This window comes from Thamnophis sirtalis, unplaced genomic scaffold, assembly GCF_051295495.1.
Source record: "Thamnophis sirtalis isolate CommonGarterSnake01/CBP01778 unplaced genomic scaffold, rThaSir2_p1.2 scaffold_6, whole genome shotgun sequence".
NCBI classification, from domain to species: Eukaryota; Metazoa; Chordata; class Lepidosauria; order Squamata; family Natricidae; genus Thamnophis; species Thamnophis sirtalis.
Window position 1 is genome coordinate 8,001,534 of NW_028261386.1, and position 26,767 is coordinate 8,028,300.

Below are 26,767 nucleotides of genomic sequence, written 5' to 3' on the forward strand. Positions count from 1 at the left end.
GGTCTCCCCCTGGGGGTCGCTAGCCGACACTGTCTGGCCGACGGCACCCTGAGGAGGCCAACTCTGTGGGATTGCACTGGATTGTAGGGATGTGGTGGCTCAGTGGTTAAGATGCTGAGCTTGTTGATCAGAAGGGTCGGCAGTTTGAATCCCTAGTGCTGCATAACGGAGTGAGCTCCCGTTACTTGTCCCAGCTTCTGCCAACCTAGCAGTTCGAAAGCACGTAAAAATGCAAGTAGAAAAATAGGGACCACCTTTGGTGGGAAGGTAACAGTGTTCCGTGCGCCTTTGGCGTTTAGTCATGCCAGCCTCATAACCACGGAGACGTCTTTGGACAGCGCTGGCTCTTTGGCTTTGAAACGGAGATGAGCATTGCCCCCTAGAGTCGGGAACAACTAGCACATATATGCGAGGGGAACCTTTACCTTTATTGTAGAAGAAGGGTATCATTTCCCAAATACGTAACATTGTCCAGGGCCAGCCTTGGCTAACAGCAGGGCAGGAACTGGATTACCAGAAATCTGGTGATTCTGAAATTACACCAATTTTGATACTTGATGGATTGTAAGGTTAGAAGTTGTCATGGACCCATCACTCAGGATGATAGAGCATGCGGGTGGGGCGGCCAGGAGGGCCTCTACCAAATTAGACTGATGTATCCGTTGCAACCTTATGGAAGTATAGGAGGCACTCCAGATGTCTCTTGGGCCTTGTTGTCTCTTGTTTGGATTACTGTAATTTAGTTATATGAGCCCTCCTTGGAGACCACCCATAAAGTTCAACTGTTGAAAACTGCAGTTGCCTGTATGCTAATTACAGCCACGTAACACCGTTGCCATGGGAGCTGCTTTGGCTACCTTTGTGTTCCCAAGTGCAAATAAAAATGCAGCCTGTCCCTATAAATTCTTCGATGGCTCAGGGCCTGGGTATCTCCAGGCGTGCCTTTTCCATCTTGTCTCTATCCAGTCTGAGTGAACAGAGAATACTGGCTGCCTGTTTTGGGGTGTGATTTAAAGAAATCCACTTTTGGGGGGAGTTCCCCTCATTTGGAATAATCTTCCCACCCAAGGAAGGGTGGCTCCCTAACCACCTTTCAAAAGCTTGCTAAAACTTGGCTTCTTCAGAGGGTCTCGAGGGATTATGATTTTCCCCCCCTACAAATATACTTGGTTTCCCATTACTTATTGTTATATATTGTTAGAAATAATTGCTCTTTTATGTTACCATATTGCTGTTATGCGGATGACCTAAGAGTCTTTTTAAAAGTGGTCTATAAATGCTATAAATAGATACAGTGTATACATTACTTGCCGAAGGGAATATCATTTAGCTCATTTTGTTCAAGAAACCTGAATGAAAGAATAATATCTTATGGCCTCTGTCTACACATCTATCTAGTGTTATTGATGACCTTGAATTAGGTAGAATCTCTATCGGCAATCTTTAAAATAATCTTTTTCACTGACTATGTTAGTGATTATGGAAAATATAGTTCAACTACAGTTTAAAAAAATATTCAAGAGGCTTTACAATATTTTCTAAGCAATTGGAAAAATGGATTCTGAAATATTTCCTATTATTTCCTTTTTTAAATTTATATTAAATTATTGAGATTTGACACAAAGTCTATTGAAAATGTAAAATAAATTAACATGAAAATGAGAAGCTTTATAAGTGTAGGCAACCTTACATGAAGGATTAGAGGAAGTACAAATTGCTGATAGGCAGTATTTCAAATTCAGGAGTTATTGATTAGTGTTTCAGGTGGTTCACATTTTCCTGAAAAGTTATGCTTTTTAGTATCTGATACAGTTATAACCATAAATAATATCTTTTTTGTTTTGCTGTAATCTGTTTTTCTGAGTTCAAAAGAAATAGTCACCTCCACATGTTTGCAAAAGATACATCTCTGTTTTCATTCCTTAAGCTTTAATAGCTTGTATTTTTTTAAAATAAATATTAACATTTTAAAGCAAATTCAGTCTACAAATCTGTATTGTAAAGATAATACAAATCTGTATTATTCTTTACAGTTTTATCTGCCATAAGGTTCAACCAGTTATATAAGGAAGATTTTATTAAACAATATAGCTTTACAGTGATATAAAAATGAATATTGTATATATTTCAATTTTCCCACAAATTTACATTATTATTGTTTTTTAAAAGTAAACTTTTATTTTTCTGATCTCCAAAACATCTGATTGGTTTCAATTTGTTACATTAATTTAGTAATGTAATAAAACAAACAAGACAGCTAGTAAAGAGACAGAACTGTATATAAAACACCAAAAACTTCAATATTTTTCCTTTTCTATACTGTATTATGGAAGATGATTCTTTTTTTAAAAAGTGAATAAACCCCATTTTTGATCTCTTGCTTTTCTATTTTCTGGTCACTCTTAATCATTATTATAGTTAGATAAAGAATACAGGTAGTCCTCAAATTAGGACCACACTTAACCTCCACAATTTCTTTTGTTAAGTGAGTTTTGCCCCATTTTACGACCTTTCTTGCCACAGTTGAAAAGTGAATTGCCACAGTTGGTAAGTTAGTAACCCGAATGTCATAAATATGAATCAGTTGCCAAGCCTTTGAATTTTGATTGTATGATCATAGAGATGCTGAAAAGATTGTAAGTGTGAGGAATGGTCATAAGTCACTTTTCTCAGTGTCGTAATTTTGAATGGTCAATAAATAAACTGTTGTAAGTTGAGGACTAACTATACTCTTTCTAATTACTATGACTAATTTTAGTGAAAGTCACCATTCCAGAATTGATTCCCATTTGATTAATGTTGAATCAGTTAATTAGGTGGATATTTTAACTGGATTTTGCTCTAGAAATTATGCTCTTTTAAACATGTTGAAGAAAATGGATAGAAGGGGTGAATGAAGAGAGAGACTTCAGCTGTTACATTCATGTGTGTAAACACAGCTGCTTTTTTTAAAGCTTAGAATCCAAGATCTGAATATGAACTGCAATTGACAAATCTACATACTACAGTAGTTTTTTTTTAAAAAAAACAAATTCTTCATTTCAACTGGTGCCACCCATTCTTTTATTAACATACATCTGTAGCATTTATACATAATTATTGAGTTTTAGGAACTATTAACTGTCTACAGCACAATTCTGAGCAAAATGAAGTAAGTTTCATTGTATCAATTGTCCCAAATACTCATGTTTTGGGTTTTCATTTTGAAAGATATGATGAGATAATGCTATAGTAAGATACATGAAAGTATGGCTGCATATTGCTTGCCAACAGGCAGTTCTTTAAAGTGTGTTTTTAATCATTTTAGTTTGTTCACGTGATCTTTCTTTTTTATATATATATACTATATTTTTCTGCTTTTATGATCTTGGGTTTTATTGCCTTAAATGCTATTGTGCCCAGTGTCCCAATCAAGTCCCCACCCCGTTGACCTTTTTGGCTAGTGAGGTTGCAGAGAGCGATCATGTGACCCATAGATGCTGTGAGGGTCGTACCTGTGAGGATTTGCCATAAATCACCGTTTTCAATGCCATCATAGCTTGCCTAACAAATGGTTGTAAGTTGACTTACATGTAGTCTGGGATTTATGAAAAAATTGTAACATTCACTGATAAGACCCAAGATCGTAGCTTCAGAAAGGTTGTTTCATTAGGGATTTTCAGACCATTTCCTGGCAATTTAAAGAATAGCAAATATGTAGATGAGACAGCAATCAAAAGTATCTACAAAATAAACCAATAAATGCGTGTAATTTTGATGGAAGTCTATACTACAACAGGGCTTACCTGTAGAGATGTATTAATGTCATGATATAAATAAGGGCCAAACTTGGGAAGTGGTATTATGCCACCTGGAATCTTTTAAGAAAACACTTTTAAGTGGAACCTGCAATCTTTATAAAATGTCTTCCAAAACAAATACTAAATGTTCATGACTGTATACAGGGAATTGTTGTTATATCCCCTATAACAGTGATGACGAACATTTTAGACACACGAGTGCCTAAACTGCACACACATGCCCAAACTGAAAGGTTGGGCATGCGTGCAGAAATGTGCACAGGCGCAGCAGAGACCCAAAGATCAGCTGGCTGGCGGAGGCGGGGCATCCCAACACCAGCAGCACGGCAAGAGGTAAGATCTTCTTTCCTGAGCTTCTGTTTCATCATTTGCAGGGAAACAGAAGCTCACAAAAGAAACGCCACGGAGAGCTGAGCTGGGACGACAAGCCCGCACTGGTTCCTTTGTTTTACTTTCTTGCCTGCTAATAAAAGATCAGAAGAGGGAAATGAAGTATGAAATAACTTTTAGATCATTCAAGAGTTAATATGTATGTATTTGTCAAATAGCTTGCCCATCACACAAGTGACTCGCCACTACTAAAACTAGTGATTGCCTAGTTTTAAAGCAAATGAGGCATGGCTTATCAGAGCAAGGTTGTTATTAACATTACATGCTTAGATATGTCAAATTTAATTTGCTGTTTTTGATAAAATAGTTGTAGGATGCTTTTGAACTTTTTTTTTTTTTACTATTCACCAAATAGTATGTTAATGGAATTACAATGAGTGGCATTTAAACATATTTTTTTAAAAAAAATAAATTTGATTACACAACCTTTTTGTAGTAAAGAGGGATATGTTTAGATTTTTAAAAGCCATTTCTTTGTTGATCAAATGCTACAGGTGATTGGCAGAAAATGCATTAAAGAATATTGCAAAATACTTAACAACTAATCTGAAATTGGGTTTTTATCAATTAATGTTAATCAAATATGCTATCATTCCTCTAAGACTTTAGAGTGGGATAAAAACTTAACATAACATTCACAATCATGAATAGAGAGAATAGATGTATACTATACAAAAAAGAAAAGGAGGGCAAACCAATATAATAAGGAATGTAAATAAGCATGCTAACCAGATCCATCTACTTTGTAAAATAAGATGTTTCCCAGGATCATGGATCGGGGTGTAACAGATTACTTTCTGAGATATATTAAGTGCCCTGATGGCCAATTTGGTTGGCCCACATGAAATTATTGTAAAGACCAGCTATCCTTGTATCCAAACATAAAAAGGTGGAGCTGGGGTCTTCGTGGGATGTTTAATCTGCCCTTCCACTCCATAATAGGACTGGAAATGGGAAGAAAAAAAGAAAATAAAGGTAGTCTTTGACTTGCAACCACAATTGAGCCCAGAATTTATGTTGTTAAGTGAGAAACTTGATAAGTGAATTTTGCCTCATTTTATGACTTTTCTTGCCCCATTTGTTAAGTGAATTGCTGCTGTCGTTAAATTAGTATTATGGTTGTTAAGTGAATCTGGCCTCCTTATTAACTTTGCTTGTCAGAAGATCACAAAAGTGGATCACATGACTTCCGGGATCAACTGGGCAAATATGAATCCGTTGTCAAGGCAAATCATAAGACCATGGGAATGCTGCAGGGATCATAAGTGTAAAAAATGGTCATAAGTCATTTTTTTCAATGCCATTGTAACTTTGAATGGTCACTAAATGAACTGCTGTAAATTGTGGATTCCATGTAAATAATTTTTAAAAAATATTGGGAACAATTGGTTTCTAGGGTCCTTTTACCAGGAAGGTGGGCTCTTGGCATACTAATAAAAATGTATTTTGGACGAAGTAGCTTGAGGAGGGCTGAAACCTGCTGAGATTGTAGATGAAAACCCTGAAGGGAAGATCTCAGAGACTTGCACACTATTAAAAGAAGTAGAAATGTTGCTGAAATGGAGCCTATTAAATTACTCAGTGAAAAATCCAAAAGAACATAGGCTCATAAAGTTCATGGTCTTTGCTGCCGACATGGCTGTGGTCAGTGTGAGAAATCAGGTGAGCTGAACTCTTAGTGCAAGAAGGCAAATATAATGTAATCAATATATTTGAGGTCTGGTGGGATGACTCTTAAGATTGCAATACAGCAGTTGTAAAGAACAGGGTGAAATGGTAGAATTATTGTATTTTTCAGAGTATAAGACACATTCCCCCCCACCTTTCCCCCCAAAAAAGTGGGTGGAAATGTCTGTGCATCTTAAACAGTGAATATTGTGGTGGAGGAGAGGGGGGTTGGTGCAGCGCCGATCAGCTGTTCTAGAAAGGGCTGTGGCGGCGGCGATGGTGAACGGGTGGCAATGAACGGGCCAGATGAATACCAGATGGATGCTGGGAGGCAGACACAGATTTTTTTTTCTTGTTTTCCTCCCCAAAAGCTAAATGCATCTTATACTCCGGAGCATTTTATAATCCGAAAAATCCAGTAAATATTATTATCAGAAGAAACACAGAATATCTATTTATTTTGAATGAGTTTAAATGTTCAGAGTCCGATGAACTGCATCCTGGTCATTGAAGAAATTGTCTGCGTTTTCATTGGGTATTCAAGAGATAACTGGAAGATGATGATAACTTTAAGGAGCTGAAAGAAGGCTATGGGGATTAGGACTGATGATGTTACCTTGTTTGGTAATGAAATGTCTGCAAAACACCACCACCACCAAGCTCACAGAGCTGCACAGAACCCATAGTGGACTACTCAGCTTGATGTTGGTACCTGAGAAGATTCTAAAGAAGAATTCTGAATTGTTTTTAAGGAATTTATAGAGCATCAGTGTAATTATTGGAAGGAGCATCATTTTTTTTTTCATGTTGAAGGTGGACATATCTATATACCGTATTTTTCGGGGTATAAGACGCTCTGAAGTAGAAGACACTCCGAAGTACAAGACGAACCTAGATTTTGGGGAGGAAAACAAGGCGAAAATATCTACCTCCCAGCAGCTTGCTTCCTTGCAACAAACAGCAAACAGTACAGACAATATACACTGTTTGAAGTATTACATTTCAGACTATACTTGTACAGATGCTGTTAAAATTGAGGTGTTTTCTGGAAGTATAGTTATTCTCTGCTATTTAAAAGAAGATACAATAGCATTGGGCCTTTTCAGATCAAGCATTTATTTTAAAAAGCTTCATTTTGTTAAGCTGTCTAGAACAATAATAAAGCAGTCTTAAAAAAAATAAGTCTAATAATTTGAACATTCTGTAGTAATGATGGCGAACCTATGGCACGCTGCCCTGTCAGCTGGCCAGCGCGCAGGTTCACCCTTTTTAAAAGCCATTTTTCGCCCTCCCCAGGCTCCAGAGGCTTTATAGGAGCCTGGGGAGGCCCTCCGGAGGCTTCATGAGCTTCCCTGAAGCCTCCGGAGCGCAAAAAACCAGCCCTGCGGGCAAACCGTAAGTTCAGGAACAGACTTCTGGTTTGCTTGGAGGGTCGTTTTGACTGCTCCGAAGGCTTCAGGAAAGCCTCCTAAAGGTCCCTGAAGCCTCCGGAGCGCTCAAAACGCCCCTCCGAGCAAAGCAGAAGTGATTTCCGGTTTGCTCGGAAGGTCGTTTTGACTGCTCCAAAGGCTTCAGGGAAGCCTCCTAAAGGTCCCTGAAGCCCCTGGAGCGCTCAAAACGCCCCTCCGAGCAAAGCGGAAATGATTTCCGGTTTGCTCGGAAGGTTGTTTTGACTGCTCCGGAGGCTTCAGGGAAACCTCCTGAATGTCCCTGAAGGCTCCGGAGCGCTAAAAACGCCCCTCCGAGCAAAGCGGAAGTGACTTCTGGTTTGCTCGGAAGGTCGTTTTGACTGCTCCGGAGGCTTCAGGGAAGCCTCCTGAAGGTCCCTGAAGCCTCTGGAGGGCTTCCGGGGGGGGGGGGCGGGCGGGGAGGCTGTTTTCACCCTCGCCAGGCTCCTACAAAGCCTCTGGAGCCTGGGGAGGGCGAAAAAAGCATGCAAAAAATGGGGGGTCACGCCTGTAGTGCATGCATGGGCACTGGGGGTTGCACATTGCATTATGGGTGCGGCATGCCTGCACACGATCCCCCACTGCGCTCCCCCCATTTATGGCATGCGAGCCAAAAAAGGTTCACCATCGCTGTTCTATAGGCATTTATAGTTATTGACTTCCTTGCAGCAAACAGCCTGATTAGCACAAGAAAAAAATAATCTGCCTCTTCCTCCCATCACTTCGCCTCCTGGTGCAAACAGCAACTTTCACTTTCAATTTCAGAGGGGCCTCCCAATCCTCAGCTGTTTCAGGCTGCAGGGATTGCAGCCAGGGATAGCCTATTGCAGCGGCTCCGAGCCCCATTTTCCCCGAGCCCCATTTTCCCCGTTTGTTGCAAGGAGGTAAAATGTTTGGAGGCAGAAGCCAAATGGTTGGGACCGATGGGTGGGTGGGGCTACATTCAGTGTATAAGACGCACCCAAACTTTCACCCTCTTTTAGGGGGGGGAAAGGTGTGCCTTATACTCCGAAAAATACAGTAATAGCATACTTCAGATAATGGGATGGAAAATTTCAAGAGCTAACCTATAGCGTTTCAGTGGATAGGACACAAAAGTGTTACAGGAAGATACAGTCTAGTTAAACATTGAGAATATTTTTGTTGTGGAAGAATGTCTTAACGGGAATCCGGGACTCAGAAAGATAGTAAATCCCTTTTACTAGAAGCGCTGAGACATAAATTGGGGGCAGCCATCAATCATAGATGCTTTTATTTGGATGAAGTAGGGATTGGAGTTTATTTGCCTAAATGACCCCTTGCATCTTTCCTGTGAGGATGTCATCTGCATAATGACGATCTCCTGCAAATAAACTTGAATTATGAAATAGTATAATTATGCAAAGAAACTTTAGTCAAGTGCTGGACAAGTTTGTTGCATCGAGATCTGTTAAATTGATCTTACATTGTGTTTTCAGTTTGTGTAAAATATACATTTTTGGTATTTGAGAAAATACATAATAGTACATAACTATTTTTACTTGGCAATAAGTTGATTTCCTGTCATAGGACACAGACTGAGAATTAAGGTTGTAGCTGAGCATTTTAATTCATTGTCAAAGCCATAAGAGTCTATGGTAATTTTTGATGGTTAAGAATTTTAATATATTTCTTACACATGAGAATTACAAGGTTTTAAAGTTATTTGACATCTTTGTGATAAAGATTATTTTATTGAAGCCTTCCAATGGTAACCACAGTGGACAATTGGAAAGATGAAGAGGTTACATTGATTAGAAGGACTTCTTGAGCAGACAGAGAATCATAAAATTAAACAGGCTTGATAATTATGCAAGAGGAAAGCTTAGACTAATTAGCCTCTAGCATATTTACAGTATATACTAGCATATATAAACACATAGTTCATTACCTCTTTTTCTTCTTAGAACATTCAGCGTAATGCTGTAAGGTGACTTTGATATGTAAAATTCCATTAAGGATTTCAAAATCCTTGTCAGGTGTATGTGTTTAGAAATTTGGGAGAGAAGTAAATGTTGATTACATCTAATCTCTGCAATTCCCCTGTATGTTGATGAACAGCTCACAGAAAATTCTGGGTATTCAACGGTAACATATAGATGTGGGAAGCTTTGGTCCTCTAGATATAATTGAATGGCAGTTTTTAGCAATCCCAGATTCTGCAATCATTGCTGAATATATTGAGAATTTGAAGTCAACAATATTGGGAGATGGCCATGTCATAATTTGTGGTAGGGCAGCATAGAGGCAATTGGTTTAAGTTAAACCTCTGAAATGTTACATGTATGTGACATGATTTGCTGAAAATTAGGTAATGCTTGTACTTTCCATTAAATATATTTTCATTCTTCTGGTAAGCATTCCATTGCTCTCAGAATTAGTTTGTGTTTACAGTCATCTGAAATATGACAGGATTATTCTATGAAGCACTCAAGAAAGTATTATTAATTGAAGAAACTTTTATTAATTGACATTATGGATTTATTCTTAGGCACAGGTTTTGAAAAACTATTAATAAATTCTTAAGCTTGTAGCAATAACAACATAGCTCCAAGTTGCCCTGGCTAAAATAATGCCCCTGTAATGAAACTTGGAATAACCATGACTATTTTCTTTAGATTAAGGTACAAGTAGTCCTCGACTTGCAACAATTCATTTAGTGACTCTTTACAACGGCACTGAAAAAAAGAGACTCATGATCACTTTTCACACGACTGTTGTAGCATCCCTATGGTCACATGATCAAAATTCAGATTCTTGGCAACTGATTCATATGATGGTTGCAGTATCCCAGGGTCATGTGATCCCCTTTTGTGACCTTCTGACAAGCAAAGTCAACGGGGAAGCCAGATTTACTTAACAACAGTGTCACTAATTCAACAACTGCAGCAATTCACTTAACTATGGCAAGAAAGGTCATAAAATGGGGCTAAATTCACTTAATAAATGTCTCAACAACAGAAATTTTGGTCTCAATAAGTCAAGGACTACCTGTACTTTTAGATTTTTTTACTTTATTTTTTACTTTTGTTATTTGCATTAAAATGTTTAGAGACGATGCTTATGTAATTCCAAAAATTCATTATCACAAAGGAAAAACTGTCCACTAAGAAATTAGAGAGGAATTTTAGAAATCATAAGCGAGTTTACTTCTCCAAATACTATTTCCCACCTCCCGGAAGATTCAAATTATTGCCAAGTGCATAAACAAGAAACAACTAATGTGATTTAGTATAAAGCACAATATTTATTCTAGTTCATTTTGTGGAATCCTATACTGTATCATTCTTTTCCTCTCCCCATCTTTGAATTATAAATTTGAGGGACCCCCTACTCTTCCCAGCGTATAATATGAGTTTAATGGGCATTTTATCTTAGGACAAGAAAGCGATCGAACAAATGACAAACAGTTTTCTAATTTGTGTAGCCAAATTTTTAAGGCATTGGGGATGTTTGTAAAATATAGGAGAGGCAGAACAAACCAAGTTTGCTTTAATTTATATTTAAATTAAGAATTTAAATAAATTAAGAATACAAGAAAGTAGTTATGCAATAATTCTTTTGTATAAAATATTTTTTCTTCTGACATTAAAAATTACCTACCGGTGGAAGTTTAGGAGAAACCTTTTTGGAAGGTGGTACTCTTTAAGCTAAAATTATATGTCACTTAAAATGTCTGCTTATTTTATGCTGCAAACACCCTTCAATTGAAAAAAAAAACTATATTACTGACACAGTCTACAAAATACTATTTTTCTTTTTGTTTTCTAGATGGAATGACTCTTCATTGTTGAATGCATCCTGCCTATTTGCTAGTGTTTACCTGTGGCAACACCTTGTCTTTTGGGTTGAAGCCACTTTGTGGCAGACTGAATTGTGTATCACAGAATTTCAAAGGAGCTTGACGCAGAGGAGACAGCTGGATCACGTTAACCAGACATCACAGCCACAATGGTGCTGTCACAGAGGCAACGAGATGAGCTGTGAGTACTTGAGGGTATCAAATTTTTAATGTTGACTTTGTCTTAAATCAGCTGCTGCCTGCGGTCAAGTTTTATGTTGTTGAATTAACACCTACTGCTAAACACAAAGTAACACAATTGCTAAAGAAAAGATGGTGGCAATTCATAAGGAACAAAGCACATCAGACTGCTCCCAAATTCTAATTTCTCCTTTCATATGGGAAAGTGACTAATAGACATAAGATGGCAGAGAAAGGGGAGCAGCATGTTTTAAATCTACTCAAACCTGGACTCTTCTAGATGTGTAAACTGCAGCTTCCAGAATTCTTAATAAAGATCATGTTTATTATATCTCAAGAATTCTGGGAGTTCATGCTCATAAAGTTGGAGGATTTCAAGCTGCCTTATGCTTCCATCCGAAAGCTTGAGGAAATCTGAACCATATTAATATAAGGGGGTTATTCATAATAAATGTGAGATAATCACACATTTTGCAAATTACTGTAAGGTTTTAATTTGCTACAATATCCAGTTATGGGCATTGTTCACACACATTCGTTGTTAGCTCTTTTTTTAACCCATGTTTTATTAGTTGGCTGGATACAGAACATGTTCACCCAGAATTAAACTGAGTTAGTCTGATATACTTCAGTTCCAGAAAAGAAATGGAGCAAAAACTTGAGCAAAATAAAGGAATCATGAAGACATAAATATTTGGAGAAAAGGTATAATGACTGGCTTCCTTCCTCATCAAAATTAATGGAAGAAACACAGCATATTCACAGTATCTATCTAAAGTTCATAGCAGAAGATCAAGATTATTTCATATATTTTTGAGAATAGCTTCTACAGCGTGTTCATTTAATTAATTTACACACACACACACACACACACACACACTCCGGGCTGTGATTCCATTGTGTATGTTTTACTATGCCTTATAAATAAGTTCATTTTGTAACCGAGTTAAGTGTTACTCTGGAAGTGGCTTTTGAAGTAGCTGCTTGAGGTCCTCCCAAGGTCTCTGGGTACATGATGAAGCAGCTGTCTGAGCCTTCAAGTGGCTATGGCTGACTCATAGCTTTAGTTATGGATCCAGAGGGAACACACTATCCCGTTTGGTGCTGTGATTGAACCAACAATGCAGAACAATCTCTCCACGCAGTCTTGTTGAATGTATTGGTAAGTTCCATCCAAGACCACCCGCTCATTAAAGTAAGCTTTAAGCCTTCTGTCATCTATTGATAGAAGAAAATAATGTTGACTGAGTGAGGCATCTTCTATGCTAGAAATAATATTACAGAATTCGCTTCTGCAGCATTTCCGAGTATGTGTGCATTTTAGTAATGCAGTGTTTCACTTTTCTCAACTCCTGTTCTGAATGGTGTCATATGCCTACTGCTGTGTTATTATTTGTCAATGCTGTGTTCACCTGCAGACTTTATGATTCTTTTATTGTAAGCCATCTCGATTGACCTTGATTGTAGCTAGAAAGGTGGAGCGCCTGTTTTTTTTTTAATGAAGAAGGGAGAACATTGTGGCTACAGCACTTCTGTACTTCAGGAGCATTGGTCTAAAACCATGTAGCATGAATTTATTCAGGATCCTTTTTCTTTTCCTCATCCACTACACATTAACTTGGCACATGGATGAGGTTGATCATGTCATGGGAACAGGATCAGAAACTCAGCCTTCCCCTATTTTATGTCTTTAGGGCCATGATGGCAAACCTATGGCACACGTAGAGCCATGTCACCCAGCACATGCGGCGTTGCCCATTCCTCTTTCAGGGTTTCTAGCGTTCGTGCGTGCACAATGATCAGCTGGCCTTCGTCCATGTGCCAGAAACTGGAAGAACTGGTTTTCTGGTGTGAGCATGTGTGTCAGCCAGCTGATCGGCATGTGCTCATGCGCACCAGTAACTGGAAGACTTGCTGGCTGATGCGCACGTGCATGCCAGAGACCAGAAGTTTGTTTTTCCGCATGCACTTGTCCCCTGGGCAGCTGCTTTTCCTGGTCGTGTCCCAGACAAGTGCATACGCTGCCTTTATGGCACTTGGTCTTGAAAAGGCTCGCCATCACTGCTTTAGGGTGTCTTCAGGGCGCATTGGGCTTCCACCACCAAGCAGCCTCTGCCAACATGACGAATGGCTGGAGAAGGGTCCAAGAAGTGGTGCTGACTATTGCATAGTGTTGCAATGCCACTTCAGTGGTATTTCAATGTCACAGTTAATTCATCACATTACACCAACCATATCTTAATCATATTTTTGATGAAGAGCTGATGAAAGTTCTAAAAGTATTTTTTAGCATGACAGTGTTTGAGAGTGGATAGCTCTGTTTTATGAACCGTCATAAATGTGAGTCAGTTATCAAGCATTCAAATGTAATTCACATAGCCATGGGTTATAAGTGTAAAAAAAACAACAGATCACTTTTTTCAGTGATGTTGTAAATTTGAATGGTCACTTAATGAACTGCTGTGAGTTGAGGACTGCCTGTAGGTATGCATTGGTTTCTCCTATCTAATATAGTGCAGATATAGAGGACTACAACTCTTACAATGCCTAGTCACATTGATCCTTAGCCAACACATCAGGAGGTGGTAAGGATTATAACCAAACATGGTATTACATGCTGTTTACATATTGTCACAATTCTATCCCTGAAGTGGCTTAAAAAAAGAGAAACTTTCTTGGTCTGCTACCAAGAGCACCACAAAGGAGCTGCCAGGTCAAATGATTTAGTGGAAAGACTTTTTAAACAGGACAGTACTACCGAGAAGGCATGTGACAGTCTTCCAGCTACTTAAATATAGCAGAACATGCTCATTGACTTCCATAATTGGCATGCTGCTTATACAACGTCCAACGCTTATAGACTGAATTCACTGGTAGTTTCAGAGGCATAGCATCCTCAACCAATCTTAATGGAGGGTGTTTAGGAATGTTATCTCTGAAGACCTGTGCAGCAGCTGCCAAAAAAGCTAACACAATTCTAGGCTGCATAAACAGGGATAGAATCAAGATCACATGAAGTGTTAATACCACTTTATAATGCCTTGGTAAGGCCACACTTGGAATACTGCATTCAGTTTTGGTCACCACAATATAAAAAGGATGTTGAGACTCTAGAAAGAGTGCAGAGGAGAGCAACAAAGATGATTAGGGGACTAGAGGCTAAAACATATGAGAATGGTTGCTGGAACTGTCTAGTTCTAGTCTGTCTAGTATGTCTAGTTTAATGAAAAGAAGGACTAGGGGAGACATGATAGCAGTCTTCCAATATCTGAGGGAATGCCATAAAGAAGAGGGACTCAAGCTATTCTCCAAAGCACTTGAGGGTAGAACAAGAAGAAATGGGTGGAAACTAATCAAGGAGAGAAGCAACTTAGAACTTAGGAGAAATTTCCTGACAGTTAGAACAATTAATCAATGGAAAAACTTGACTCCAGAAGTTGTGAATGTTCCAACACTGGAAGTTTTTTAGAAGAGATTGGACAACCATTTGTGTGAAGGTGGTGTAGTGTTTCCTGCCTAGGCAAGGGTTTGGGCTAGAGGACCTCTAAAGTCCCTTCCAACTCTGTTATTCTGTAATATCTGACCTTGGGTTCGAAGCTGTTTAAAGTTGAATAGACTGTTCTTGCCATTTTAGGTTGAACATGAAACCAGGATTTATGCAGAGTTAATTTGCTTGTTCCAAGATGACATATTCAGTAGGTGTGTGTGTGTGTGTGTAAAAAGAGCTTTTAAACAAGTTCTGGATTTACCAAGGCAGTTTTGTTCAACAAGGATGTTATTTCTTGGCAAAAATATTGCCGTATAAAATGAAGAAAACCATTCTGCTAGCTTGATGACTCAGCCTTCCATCCTTCCAAGGTCGATAAAACGTGGACTCAAATTGTTGGGGACAATAGGCTGACTCTGTGAACCACTTAGAGAGGGCTGTAAAACCCTGGGAAGCCGTATAGAAGTCTTAAGTGCTATTGCTGTTGATGGTCTCTCAGTAGTAATCAAAGGGTTAGTTGATGGTCAATTAATTGCTGATCAGGTTGCTGTCCTGGTTCAATAAACCAAGTAATGCCATTTCATTTTGGTAACAGCCTGCCAGCCATCATAGCCCTTTTTGAAATTCGGTGTCTTTTGTCCTTATTACTTCAACCTGCTTTTACCAGCTTTTTACCAGCAAATCTTTTGGAACAGAAAAAGCTTTTTTTTTAGACTACAGAATAGCAATCTGCATCCCTTACATGATTGATTGGAATAATAGTTGCATTTATTTTATGCTTCCTTAGAGTGGGGGGAACCCAGAAGGGACCAAAATTGTATTTATATTACTTTCATTTAAAAAATAACATTTAACCAAAATTGGATTACATTTCTGTATGAGTTCTGGGCAGGAAAATAATAAAGTAATCCCAATTGCCAAAAAAATTAGCAGCTTTTAAAATCATAATGATCCAATTGTATATCAGGCTCTGTCGATAGTGCATGGATAATTCTAGTACATGTGAATGGGAAAGTTATCTTTGCAAACAGGCTTAGATAGGGCTTCAGGATCAGGACCAGCACTACGCTGAGCCTGGATATAGACAGATCTCTTAGATCTGATGTTGCCTAATATTTGCAGCTGGAATAAGACAAAATTGCAACATTGATATTTTGGACCAGCTCAGACTTTCAATCAGTTGTGTGTACTGCAGCAAACTGATGTAAGAGAAGGATTAGATGGGGAGATCTCTGAGACTAATCTCAGTTATCAAGGAAAAAGTGCAGTGCCAGAGCTGCTATTTGGGAATACAGGGGAGATTCTTAGATCTGAATCTGCTAGCTCAAGGAAGATCCTGACCTCTGTGTCTCATTAATGAGCTACTTCAATTAGAAATCTCCCCTTCTACAGGTAGTCCTCAACTTAACAACAATTTGTTTAGTGACCATTCAAAGTAACAACAGCACTGAAAAGGGTGACTTCCGACCCGTTTGCCACACTTAACGTTGCAGCTTCCCCATGGTCACATGATTTACAGACACTTGGCAACTGGTTCATATTTATGGGGTGTCCCAGGATCATGTGATCACCACCTTTTCCAACCTTCTGACAAAAGTCAATGGGAAAGCCAGATTCACTTAACAACCGTGTTACTCACTTAACAATTGCAGTGATTCACTTAATCACTGTAGCAAGAAAGGTGGTAAAATGGGGGCAAAATTCACTTAACACCTTGCATAGCAGGATAAATGTTGGACCCTGTTGTGGTCGTAAAATGAGGGCTATCTGTACCATCATTCTTTCAAAACCTGATTTAAGTTTTACATTAATGGCTTTCACCCAGCCCATTTTTAATTCCAGGAATTAATTCAGGATTTCCATTTCCCCATGGTGGGGTTTAAGAAAGAAAAGATGTGTAACTGAATGTTCTTGACACATGCAGTGTTAACGCCAGGTGCTCTGCCACCCCCTTACAATTACTTACATGTAGATTTATTTTTGATTCTGTTTATTACGTTTTTAATGCCACCCATCTCCCCTACAAGGTCATTTTGGGTGGATGTTAAAATTACTGTATTTTCCAGACTGTAAGATGCATCTTTTTGTCTCTCAAAAGGGGGTGAAAATGTCTGTATGTCTTATAGACTGAATATTGCCAAAGCTGCGCACACCTACCAGCCATTTTTTTTTTTTTTTTTTGCCTCTGCATGTTTGTTTTCAGATCTTTTTTTGGCCTCTTTTCGAGGCTTTTTTGGCCCATTTGTGAGGCTTTGTAAAGTCTGTTTTTGAGGCTTTTGTTGGCCTGTTTTTTTTAACCCCCCCCCCACCTCAAAAACGGGCTGAAAGTGAGACACATGAGAACCTTTTTTTCCCTCCTCTTCTAAATTTAGGTGGGTCTTATAGTCAGGTGCATCTTATAATCCAAAAAATACGGTAGTTGGAAGTCCACAATTCTTCCCCCTCCACTGCATAGAACAATTATGATTAATCTTTTGCGGACCAAGTGCCCAAAGCGCAGGCATGCCCCAAACCCCCAAAATCCAATGCATGCACAAACCCCCAAAATCCAATGTGTGTGTGGCCCCAGGCATGCGCACATACCTCCATGCACACACACCCTGCACATGCACACACGGCCCCCCACACTGCTGTCTTCATGCGCAGCAGAGATCCAATGACCAGCTGGCCAGCGGGAGGCACACGTGCAGGTGCAGCAGAGCTGAACTGGTGTGACAGCTTGTGTGCATACAGAGGGGACGCTGCGTGATACCTGTGGCACGCGTACCATAGGTTCTCCATGGGCATAGAATTTAGACATGTATCCAACACTCCTAACTCTGTAAAGCAGTCTAGGGTGACAGAAGAAACAGTTATGCCAGAAACTTCTAATAAGTCCAGGCAAAGACTAATTTCTTTTCTTCTCTAGCAAAATAACTAGTGTTACTACTAATAAATATACTGTAAGGTAAGTTTTATGTTGTACAGAACTATGACAGATATACACACGGATCGCAATGACTCATAATTTCCCTTTCAAACAAAAGGAGACAGTTTTGTCTCCATGTTGATTTTGGTAGAGCAGGTAGTGGAGATAACATAGGTTGTTGGGCACTATTCAAAATTCCTGTGAATATTAATCTGTGAACCAAATCTCTCTCTTTAGAAATCGAGCGATAGCAGATTATCTTCGTTCTAACGGCTATGAAGAGGCATACTCTGTTTTTAAAAAGGAGGCAGAGCTTGATGTGGTGAGTATATTTCTCATATTCCAGCTGGGACAATTCTTCCCACAGTCTCTTATCAGTGTCATATAGTGTCAGCAGTTCGCCCCCCCCCCCCGGTTGTTGTTAGCTGTGAAGTCGTGTTCAACCCATTGCGACCCCATGAATAACATTACTCCAGGCCTTCCTGTCCTCTACCATCCTCTGGAGTCCATTTAGGCTCACACTGACTGCTTCAGTGACTCCATCCAGCCACCCCATTCTCTGTCGTCCCCTTCTTCTATTGCCCTCAATCTTTCCCAGCAATAAGCTCTTCTCCAATGAGTCCTTCCTTCTTATTAGGTGGCCAAAGTATTTGAGTTTCATCTTCAGGATCTGGTCTTCTAAAGAGCAGCCATGGCGCCCCGCGCCCCCCCCCCCGTATAGTATTATGTCCTATAGTCTTAATGTTACTCTTAGCATTAATGATGAATTTAACCAGATTTTGAAAGTTATAGCTACCTGTTGGTAGATTCTGGGCAGTCTTTGTTGAAATAATATTCCTCATCTTGAAGCAGAATAGGTACGAGCATTTAAAATATCTGTATAGCAGTTTTCATTTAATTAAATAATGAAGCGAATTGCAAGAATAATATGAAAACTGCTATAGGATAAAAATAAACCATTAAACTAACTAGACAGAGTTACAGAATAGGAAAGAAACATGACCAAATAGGTGTTTTAGGCAGTGCCTAAAACAGGAATGATCAAAGATATTTGCATTACCATATTCAAACATTCTCATATCCCCTTGTTTCAGATACTAGACAAAAATATGGAAAAATGTTTAGCTACTTCCAGTATAATATAACGGGCTATCTTTGTCTAGTTCAACACTTTCTCTCCCCCCAATCAACTCTACTCCAAAATCCCATAATATTGGAGCTGGATTAAGGTATAGATTTATCTGGGGCATTTCAATACAATTCCCAGTATTCTTTAAAATTCCCTTTTATTGCTATTTTCAGGAGAAAACAGCATATCTCATTTGTCAGTTCTCTGTATCTTCATTTTTTTTTTTAATGGAAAGATTATAAATAGTTATAATCACCAGTTTGTCCTTCAAAGTCTTTGTTTAAAATGCAAAACAATACCAACTAAGCTGTCTATTAATTTCTGTACTAATATGTGATTATTTAACACATCTTTGTCTGCTTTCCACCACTTTACATTCGAAAGAAATTTATAATCCAGCCCACATCTTCACAGGACTTCACTCAATATGGATAGTTATGTCTATATTAACAACATGTTTGGAAATCAAAGTCGCTGTAATCAGTTAAATAAGCAGCATGTAGCTGTAATAATAAATAAAAACAAATAAAATGTTTTATCCTTAACAGTGAAAGTTAAAAGATGATTTTTCTGTTTTTTTTCTTTAAAGATTTGAATGTAAAATAGTTTCCTCAATGGTTTGGATCATTCCTCAAATTGGACAGTTGGATTAGTTTAATAGTTGCACATTAGTGGCATCTACAATAGACTAGTGATTAATTTTAGAATGGCATAAGTATAAGATTCTCATAGAGAATATTCTTGAACATAGTTAGATTTGCTGGAATATCAAACCTGTTTTATCTTTTTTCAAAAACAACTTGTAAAGATGCAAAGAAAATGGGTGTGTGCAGATCTAAATTTCCTAATTATTTATAAGATCTGAGTCCCTGGCGACCTAGTGTGTTACTGATGGTAGCCTTTGTTACGTTGGTCCCAGTTTTCTGCAGGTCATTCACTAGGTCTCCCCGTGTGGTTCTGGGATTTTTGCTCACCGTTCTTGTGATCATTTTGACCCCACGGGTGAGATCTTGCGTGGAGCCCCAGATCGAGGGAGATTATCAGTGGTCTTGTATGTCTTCCATTTTCTAATTATTGCTCCCACAGTTGATTTCTTCAGACCAAGCTGCTTGCCTATTGCAGATTCAGTCTTCCCAGCCTGGTGCAGGTGTACAATTTTGTTTCTGGTGTCCTTTGACAGCTCTTTGGTCTTCACTATAGTGGAGTTTGGAGTGTGACTGTTTGAGGTTGTGGACAGGTGTCTTTTATACTGTTAACAAGTTCAAACAGGTGCCATTAATACAGGTAATGAGTGGAGGACAGAGGAGCCTCTTAAAGAAGAAGTTACAGGTCTGTGAAAGCCAGAAATCTTGCTTGTTTGTAGGTGACCAAATACTTATTTTCCGCCATAATTTGCAAAAACATTCTTTCCAAATCAGACAATGTGATTGTCTGGATTTGTTTTTTTCATTTTGTCTCTCATAGTTGAGGTCTACCTATGATGTCAATTACAGGCCCCTCTCATCTTTTTAAGTGGAAAAACTTGCACAATTGGTGGCTGACTAAATACTTTTTTGCCTCATTGTATATACTTTTTAGAAGATACTTATTGTTCTATAAAGATACCTCATTGATTGGTTTTCTATAATAAAATACTTTAGGTTTTAAAAAAGCCTAAGCAATGTAGAATGCCATCCTTATAAATTAACCTTTTTTAATATTAAGACATTACATTCACCTTCCAGTGTGATCTGGAAATATCCTAGATCTTTAGACAACTCTCAGACTACATGCAATTTAAATACATGTTAATCCCAGACTGTGAAAACATCAAATTCCATTTTCCTTACCAAAATACTCACTTGAGGCTCCAATTTCATTTCCCTACATCTCATTCAGATAATGTCCTCTTGTAACCTCGTTGCTGCTATAATTGAAAACAGTGCTTGATGAGACGAGTGCCGCCTTATCCATCAATCTCATTAAATATTTTTCCCAAAAGGTAAAAAAGGAGAATCTGAATATGGTAAATATTTGTTATTTCAGTCACGAGGGAGGCATTCTCTCCTCGTGAGAGAATAAAATAGAAGCCAGAAGAGAGTGAATTCGGCAAAGAATGAATGAATGAATTTAAAATATTATTTTAAAAATCAAGCAATAGCTACTATTCTTAAAGGAATAAAAAAAATAAGTATCTCCATCTCAAAACAGCCGAGTTAGAAACATTGAGAGATTTCAATACTGTTCCCCAGTAATAAACAAGAGACCAGGTTTTCTTACTGCAGTGCATATTTTAATCAGCTCATTGATTCAAGACTGTGCACTGTTAATGACCATTATCTGTGGGTAATTTTTGCTGACTGTATTTTCTACATTTCATTTTTCATTTGACCTTGCTTTTTATTGCTTTCTTCCTTCTCTCCCTCCCTAACGCTCTTATACATCTAATTCTCAGGAAAATACTCCATGCATCTGATAATATGGATTGAGATTCAAGAAAGTTTATTGGTAATAGACAATTTGTTGGTGTTTTTAAACTACCGTAACACCTCCTGCTTGCTTACCCCAACTGAAGTAAGCATTTGTATCTATGGATTAGGCATATTTTATATAATCTGCCTATAATCTTAACTGCTTTTTGTCAGGTTTATCTATGGAAGCTTCTTAGTAGCTGCATTCTTAAGGCACACTGGTTGACAGTTTTATTTTTCTATAGTGTGGATCAGATTAAGACTTGCTTGCATGAAATGTGTTGATTTTCATCTAGATAATGTTTCAGGCAGTCTGCCCCTGAGAAATGGTATCTGGGAAAAGAATCTAGAGTTTAGAATTTAGAGTTTTTCAGAGAGGCTTCTGATTGCCTGCTGCAGGAAAAATGGCTGAGTTAAGTAGATCTTATATTTGCATGACAGATCAGCACAATATAGGTTCATATGATGATAGTATTAACAATGACTTTTCAAGTTATATACTTCTGAATTCCCATAACTCCTGGTGGGTGATAGTGTTACAAATCATTCACAAAAACCCAGCAAACTTGGTATTGACTGACATTTAACATTGTAACAAGGATGATACCTCAAGTCATACTGCTTTTATTTTACGTAGGGTTTCCAAACGGTAGTAGTAGATTTGTAGTGATACTTCATTAAGTTGCACATTTTCATGAAGCCAGAAGTTGTTCTTCCTTTCTTGTTGAAGAAGAAAAACCAAGCATGGGGGAAACGCTCCTAAAAAAAAGCTTTGATTTGTTTAATGACTTTGATCTCCTTTTTTTTTCCAGAATGAAGAATTAGATAAGAAATATGCTGGGCTCTTGGAAAAGAAATGGACATCAGTTATAAGATTACAAAAGAAAGTAAGTAGAAACTTAAATTGGAATATAACTATGAAGAAAAATGTGCTGAGATTTTTAAGCAGCATCTGCCTAAAAAAAGAATATCAGAAAAAAATAAAGCCTGACATTCGTTAATTTCCATCTTACAACAAAATTTTCTCATTCCTAAACCTGTTGAAAAAGGATAGGGTTTGAGGGTTTTTTAATTTTTTTAAGTGCACCCTTTCCTAGTTCCCTCTCTTTTGATTCTCTGGACACTTAGGTTATGGAATTAGAATCCAAATTAAATGAAGCTAAAGAAGAATTTACATCAGGTGGGCCTCTTGGTCAGAAGCGAGATCCTAAAGAATGGATTCCCCGTCCTCCAGAAAAGTACGCATTAAGTGGGCACAGAAGTCCAGTCACAAGAGTAATTTTCCATCCAGTTTTCAGTGTTATGGTCTCTGCTTCAGAGGATGCTACAATAAAGGTAGGACCTTCATAACCTCTACACTCTATTGTTACTGTGTTAAGCAAATATCTGGTGCAAAGACTGTATGGTTGAATAATGACTACAGGTCCTTTGATATCTTTTTTTATTATTAGTCACACAACCACCTATTTAGGCTTGATTTAGCATTTTTATCCACCTTTCGAGGCCTTTCCAAACCTGGGATATTGAAATAATCTGATGGTTCTAAAGGTGGTGTTGCAGGATGTAAGCTGTTCCACATAAAGCTGCCTTTTGCAATTGATTGGTGCTGATTTGGTCAGTGCCGATGGAGTTCAAGTGGTGCTCCAGATGTTTTGGGATTGTATCCAAGGCGCAGTTACTATTGGTACTGTATTTGCTTTTCTGTCTTTTCCCAAAGTAATTCTATTTCTATTTGCAGGTATTTGTATTTTGTGTTTTTCTCCAGATTTTTTTTCTCTTCTGGAGAAAATGCAAGCCATCAAAAGTTGGGCCTTAAGATTAATTTCTTTTTTTAATTGTCCCAATTGACTAAAATAACAAAAACACATCATGTTTGGTTGTAACAGACAGGGGATGGGAACTAAAACATGCATTCTTTTCCCAATTGTTTACATTTCTACTACTACTTATTATCTCTTCTTTCTAGAATAGAAGAAGGTCATGAGAAGATTACCTTTACCCCCATTTTACTATGCTAACTTAAATTAGGTAGGAACAATGGAAATTATTGGATTAAAAAACCCCTCATCCTATGTGTTTCTAATACAATAGCAGAGTTGGAAGAGACCTTGGATGTCTTATAGTCCAACCCCCTGCCTAGGCAGGAAACCCTATACCATTTCAGACAAATGGCTATCCAACATCTTCTTAAAGACTTCCAGTGTTGGGGCATTCACAACTTCTGGAGGCAAGTCATTCCACTGATTAATTGTTCTCACTGTCAGGAAATTTCTCCTCAGTTCTAAGTTGCTTCTCTCCTTGATTAGTTTCCACCCATTGCTTCTTGTTCTACCCTCAGGTGCTTTGGAGAACAGCTTGACTCCCTCTTCTTTGTGGCAACCCCTGAGATATTGGAACATTGCTATCATATCTCCCCTAGTCCTTCTTTTCATTAAACTAGACATACCAAATTCCTGCAACCATTCTTCATATGTTTTAGCCTCCAGTCCCCTAATCCTCTTTATTGCTCTTCTCTGCACTCTTTCTAGAGTCTCCACATCTTTTCTACATCGTGGTGACCAAAATTGGATGCAGTATTCCAAGTGTGGCCTTACCAAGGCATTATAAAGTGGTATTAACACTTCACGTGATCTTGATTCTATCCTTCTGTTTATGCAGCCTAGAACTGTGTTGGCCTTTTTGGCAGCTGCTGCACACTGCTGGCTCATATTTAAATGGTTGTCCACTAGGACTCCAAGATCCCTCTCATAGTTGCTACTATTGAGCAAGGTACCACCTATACTGTACCTGCGCATTTTTTTTTCTTGCCTAAATGGAGAACTGTACTCTTATTTCTGTTGTAGTCTTAAGTGATGGAGGCCAGATGAACGTTGGGCATCTTGATGAGAATTAGAGCTTTCTTTTGTTTTGTTTTGCTTTGCTTTTAAAACAAATCACTTAGAACCCAATCACTTCTTTCTAAGCAGTTGTTCTAAAAACAACACAACACAACAAAACAAAGCCCAATTGTCGTCAAGATGGCTAGCATGCAACTGTGCTCCATCACTTAAGACTACAATAGAGATACATAGGATGAAGCCTTTTTTTTTAATCAGTAATCTCCATTGTTTTTAACCTAATTTTAATGATCATTATACAGGTAGTCCCTGACTTACGACCACAATTGAGCCCAAAATTTATGTTGCTAAGCAAGACGGTTATTACTTGACTTTTGCCCCATTTTAGGATCTTCTTTGCAGTTGTTAAGTTAGCAACACAGTTGTAAAGTAAATCTGGCTTCCCCATTGACTTTGTTTGTCAGAAGGTTGTCAGAGGTGATCACATGACCTCTGCATGGACATAGCAAGCGTCATAAACATGAGCTAGTTGCCAAGCGTCCGAATTTTGATCATATGGCCATGGGGATGCTGCAACAGTTGTAAGTGTAAAAAATGGTCATAAGTCACTTTTTTTTAGTGCCGTGATAACTTGGAATGTTCACTTAACGAACTCTTGAGGAATTCTCTGAAAATCCTTCCTCCACTGAGCTCCACCCTGCTGCTTCTCTTCTAGGTTTCTGGAGAAGATTTAAGTCCTGATATTCCCCCCCCCACACACACACATCAGGCTCAGGAAGAAGGCATGCTGTGATTGTATATTTGAATATTTGACAGATGTATATTTTGTACATTTTTCTTTTTTTGTGTAATTACAACATATATTTGTTTATTTTATGGGTGGATTTTTTTATTGGGGAGAGGGAAGGTGAGATGTTTCAGCTTGTTAGTTGCCTTCAGTCTTCTGGAATGAATGGCGCACAAATAAATAAAAGGTTGAGGGGCTTTGTGTGCTTCCAGAGTAAAGCTGTATGATCTTTTTTTTGAGGAAATTACATAATGCATCCCTCCGAACCATTGAATTGTTAAGTGTGCTTTAAAAAACAGCTTTTGTTATGTCTTTGTGGCTTCAAGAGTTCTGACTAGTAGAGCTCCTGAGACTAGAACATAAAAGCACAAGAGAAACTCTGGGTAAAAAGCATCATGACAGGAAACTGCTTTTCTTTTCTTTTCTTTTTTTGCTTCTTACGTGCACTATAGAGATTCAACCATTTATATTTTTAGCTGACAGTGTTCTCTGCTTTTGGAGGTGACGGGAATCTCGTATGTTCCTGCAAAATGCACGTGTGTGAATTGACATGCCAAAGTGGAATAGCAGCACTAAACTAAATGTTCATTCTGTCATGTATGCAGTGTTGCTTGCAAACAACGGATTGTTTTTAATTCTTGGGAAGTATATCTAAATCCAATTTGAGAAGTTGTTAACCTTTTAAGACATATCTTAGTGCCCCTCTTTTTTTTTCTCTACCAAAAAGAATCTTCTCCCTACTATTAAATTTTGAGGAGCTGGTTGAGGTTTTGGGGAATGTCAGCATTGCCACCTGCATATTAGATCCTTGTCCCTCCCAATAAATTTAAAACCCTGTGAGAAGTGATCATCTGTTGTCTTCAGGTGATGGGTAACTCATCCTTGTGTTGGCTGCTTGGCTTACTAGGAAACAGTCATCTTCTCTCTCCTCAGGAAACCATCTCTTGACCTAGCATTGGTGGGATTTCTTTTTATCTGTTTCCAGTCTTTCCTTTTGGGGGAAGATTATGGAGAATGTGGTACACATTTTGTGCAATAACTTCAAAGGACTCTGGAAGAAGTGAATTATCTAAGGCAGTGATGGCTAACCTTTTTGCCATCGCGTGCCAAAAGTGGGGTGAATGGGGAGGGGTTGTGCACGCGTGTGCCCACACCCATAATTCTTTGCACCCTGCACATGTGTGCGTGCCCCCCCCCCGGCCCACAGCCTGTTTCCTGACTTCTGGTGGGCCCAGAAGGCCGGAATATCAGCTGGCGAGCTGAACTCGCATGCCCGCCAATATGGGTCCGCATGCCACAGGTTCGCCATCACAGATCTAAGGTCTGCATACAGTACTGACTGCTTGTAGATGATCTTGGAGATAGATATGTGTGTATCCAAGAGTGGTCCTGCTTGATCTTTCCATAGCATTTGATACCATTGGTTATGGCACGGGGGTGTCAAACCTGCTGTGTCACGTTGATGTTACATGATGTATCCCAATGTTTTTTGCCTTCGTTGAGCTGCATGGGACACATCTGGCCCGCGGGCCGCCAGTTTGACACCCCTGGGTTATGGTGTCCTTCTGAATGGTCTCTGGATATTTTGGGGGATGACTCTATTTTGTTGTGTTACTCCTTCCTTTGGGCGAGTTTCTAATTGGTGTTGTTTGGAGGGGGGGGGCAATCTAGGGCGTTGCTCCTTGGAAAAGATCCCAGGCGTTAGTTTTGTGAGGTCCCACAGAATTCGACACTCTTATTCAACATCTGCCTGAAACCATTGGGTATCTGCTGGCGTGGGATTTGGTTCCATCAGTATGCCAATCATACCAAGTTCTATATCTTCATCCTTAGCCAAATATGCAATGCTGTAGAAGCCCTGTC

At 38.7% G+C, this 26,767-nt stretch overlaps 1 protein-coding gene across 3 annotated transcripts in view; it reads left to right on the forward strand.

Annotated features, from left to right (window-relative positions):
• Positions 1-26,767, forward strand: part of PAFAH1B1 (platelet activating factor acetylhydrolase 1b regulatory subunit 1) — a 58,361-nt gene that overhangs the window by 13,797 nt on the left and 17,797 nt on the right. For 2 of the 3 annotated variants that reach the window (XM_087717183.1, XM_087717184.1), the window contains exons 2-5: positions 11,096-11,307; positions 17,939-18,023; positions 22,093-22,167; positions 22,409-22,615. In XM_087717183.1, coding sequence (XP_087573309.1) covers positions 11,276-11,307; positions 17,939-18,023; positions 22,093-22,167; positions 22,409-22,615 — 399 coding nt within the window. In that variant the 5' untranslated portion in view covers positions 11,096-11,275. Of the gene's footprint in view, positions 1-11,095; positions 11,308-17,938; positions 18,024-21,264; positions 21,384-22,092; positions 22,168-22,408; positions 22,616-26,767 lie in introns of those variants that run through there. The other variant, XM_087717185.1, reaches the window with a different exon arrangement.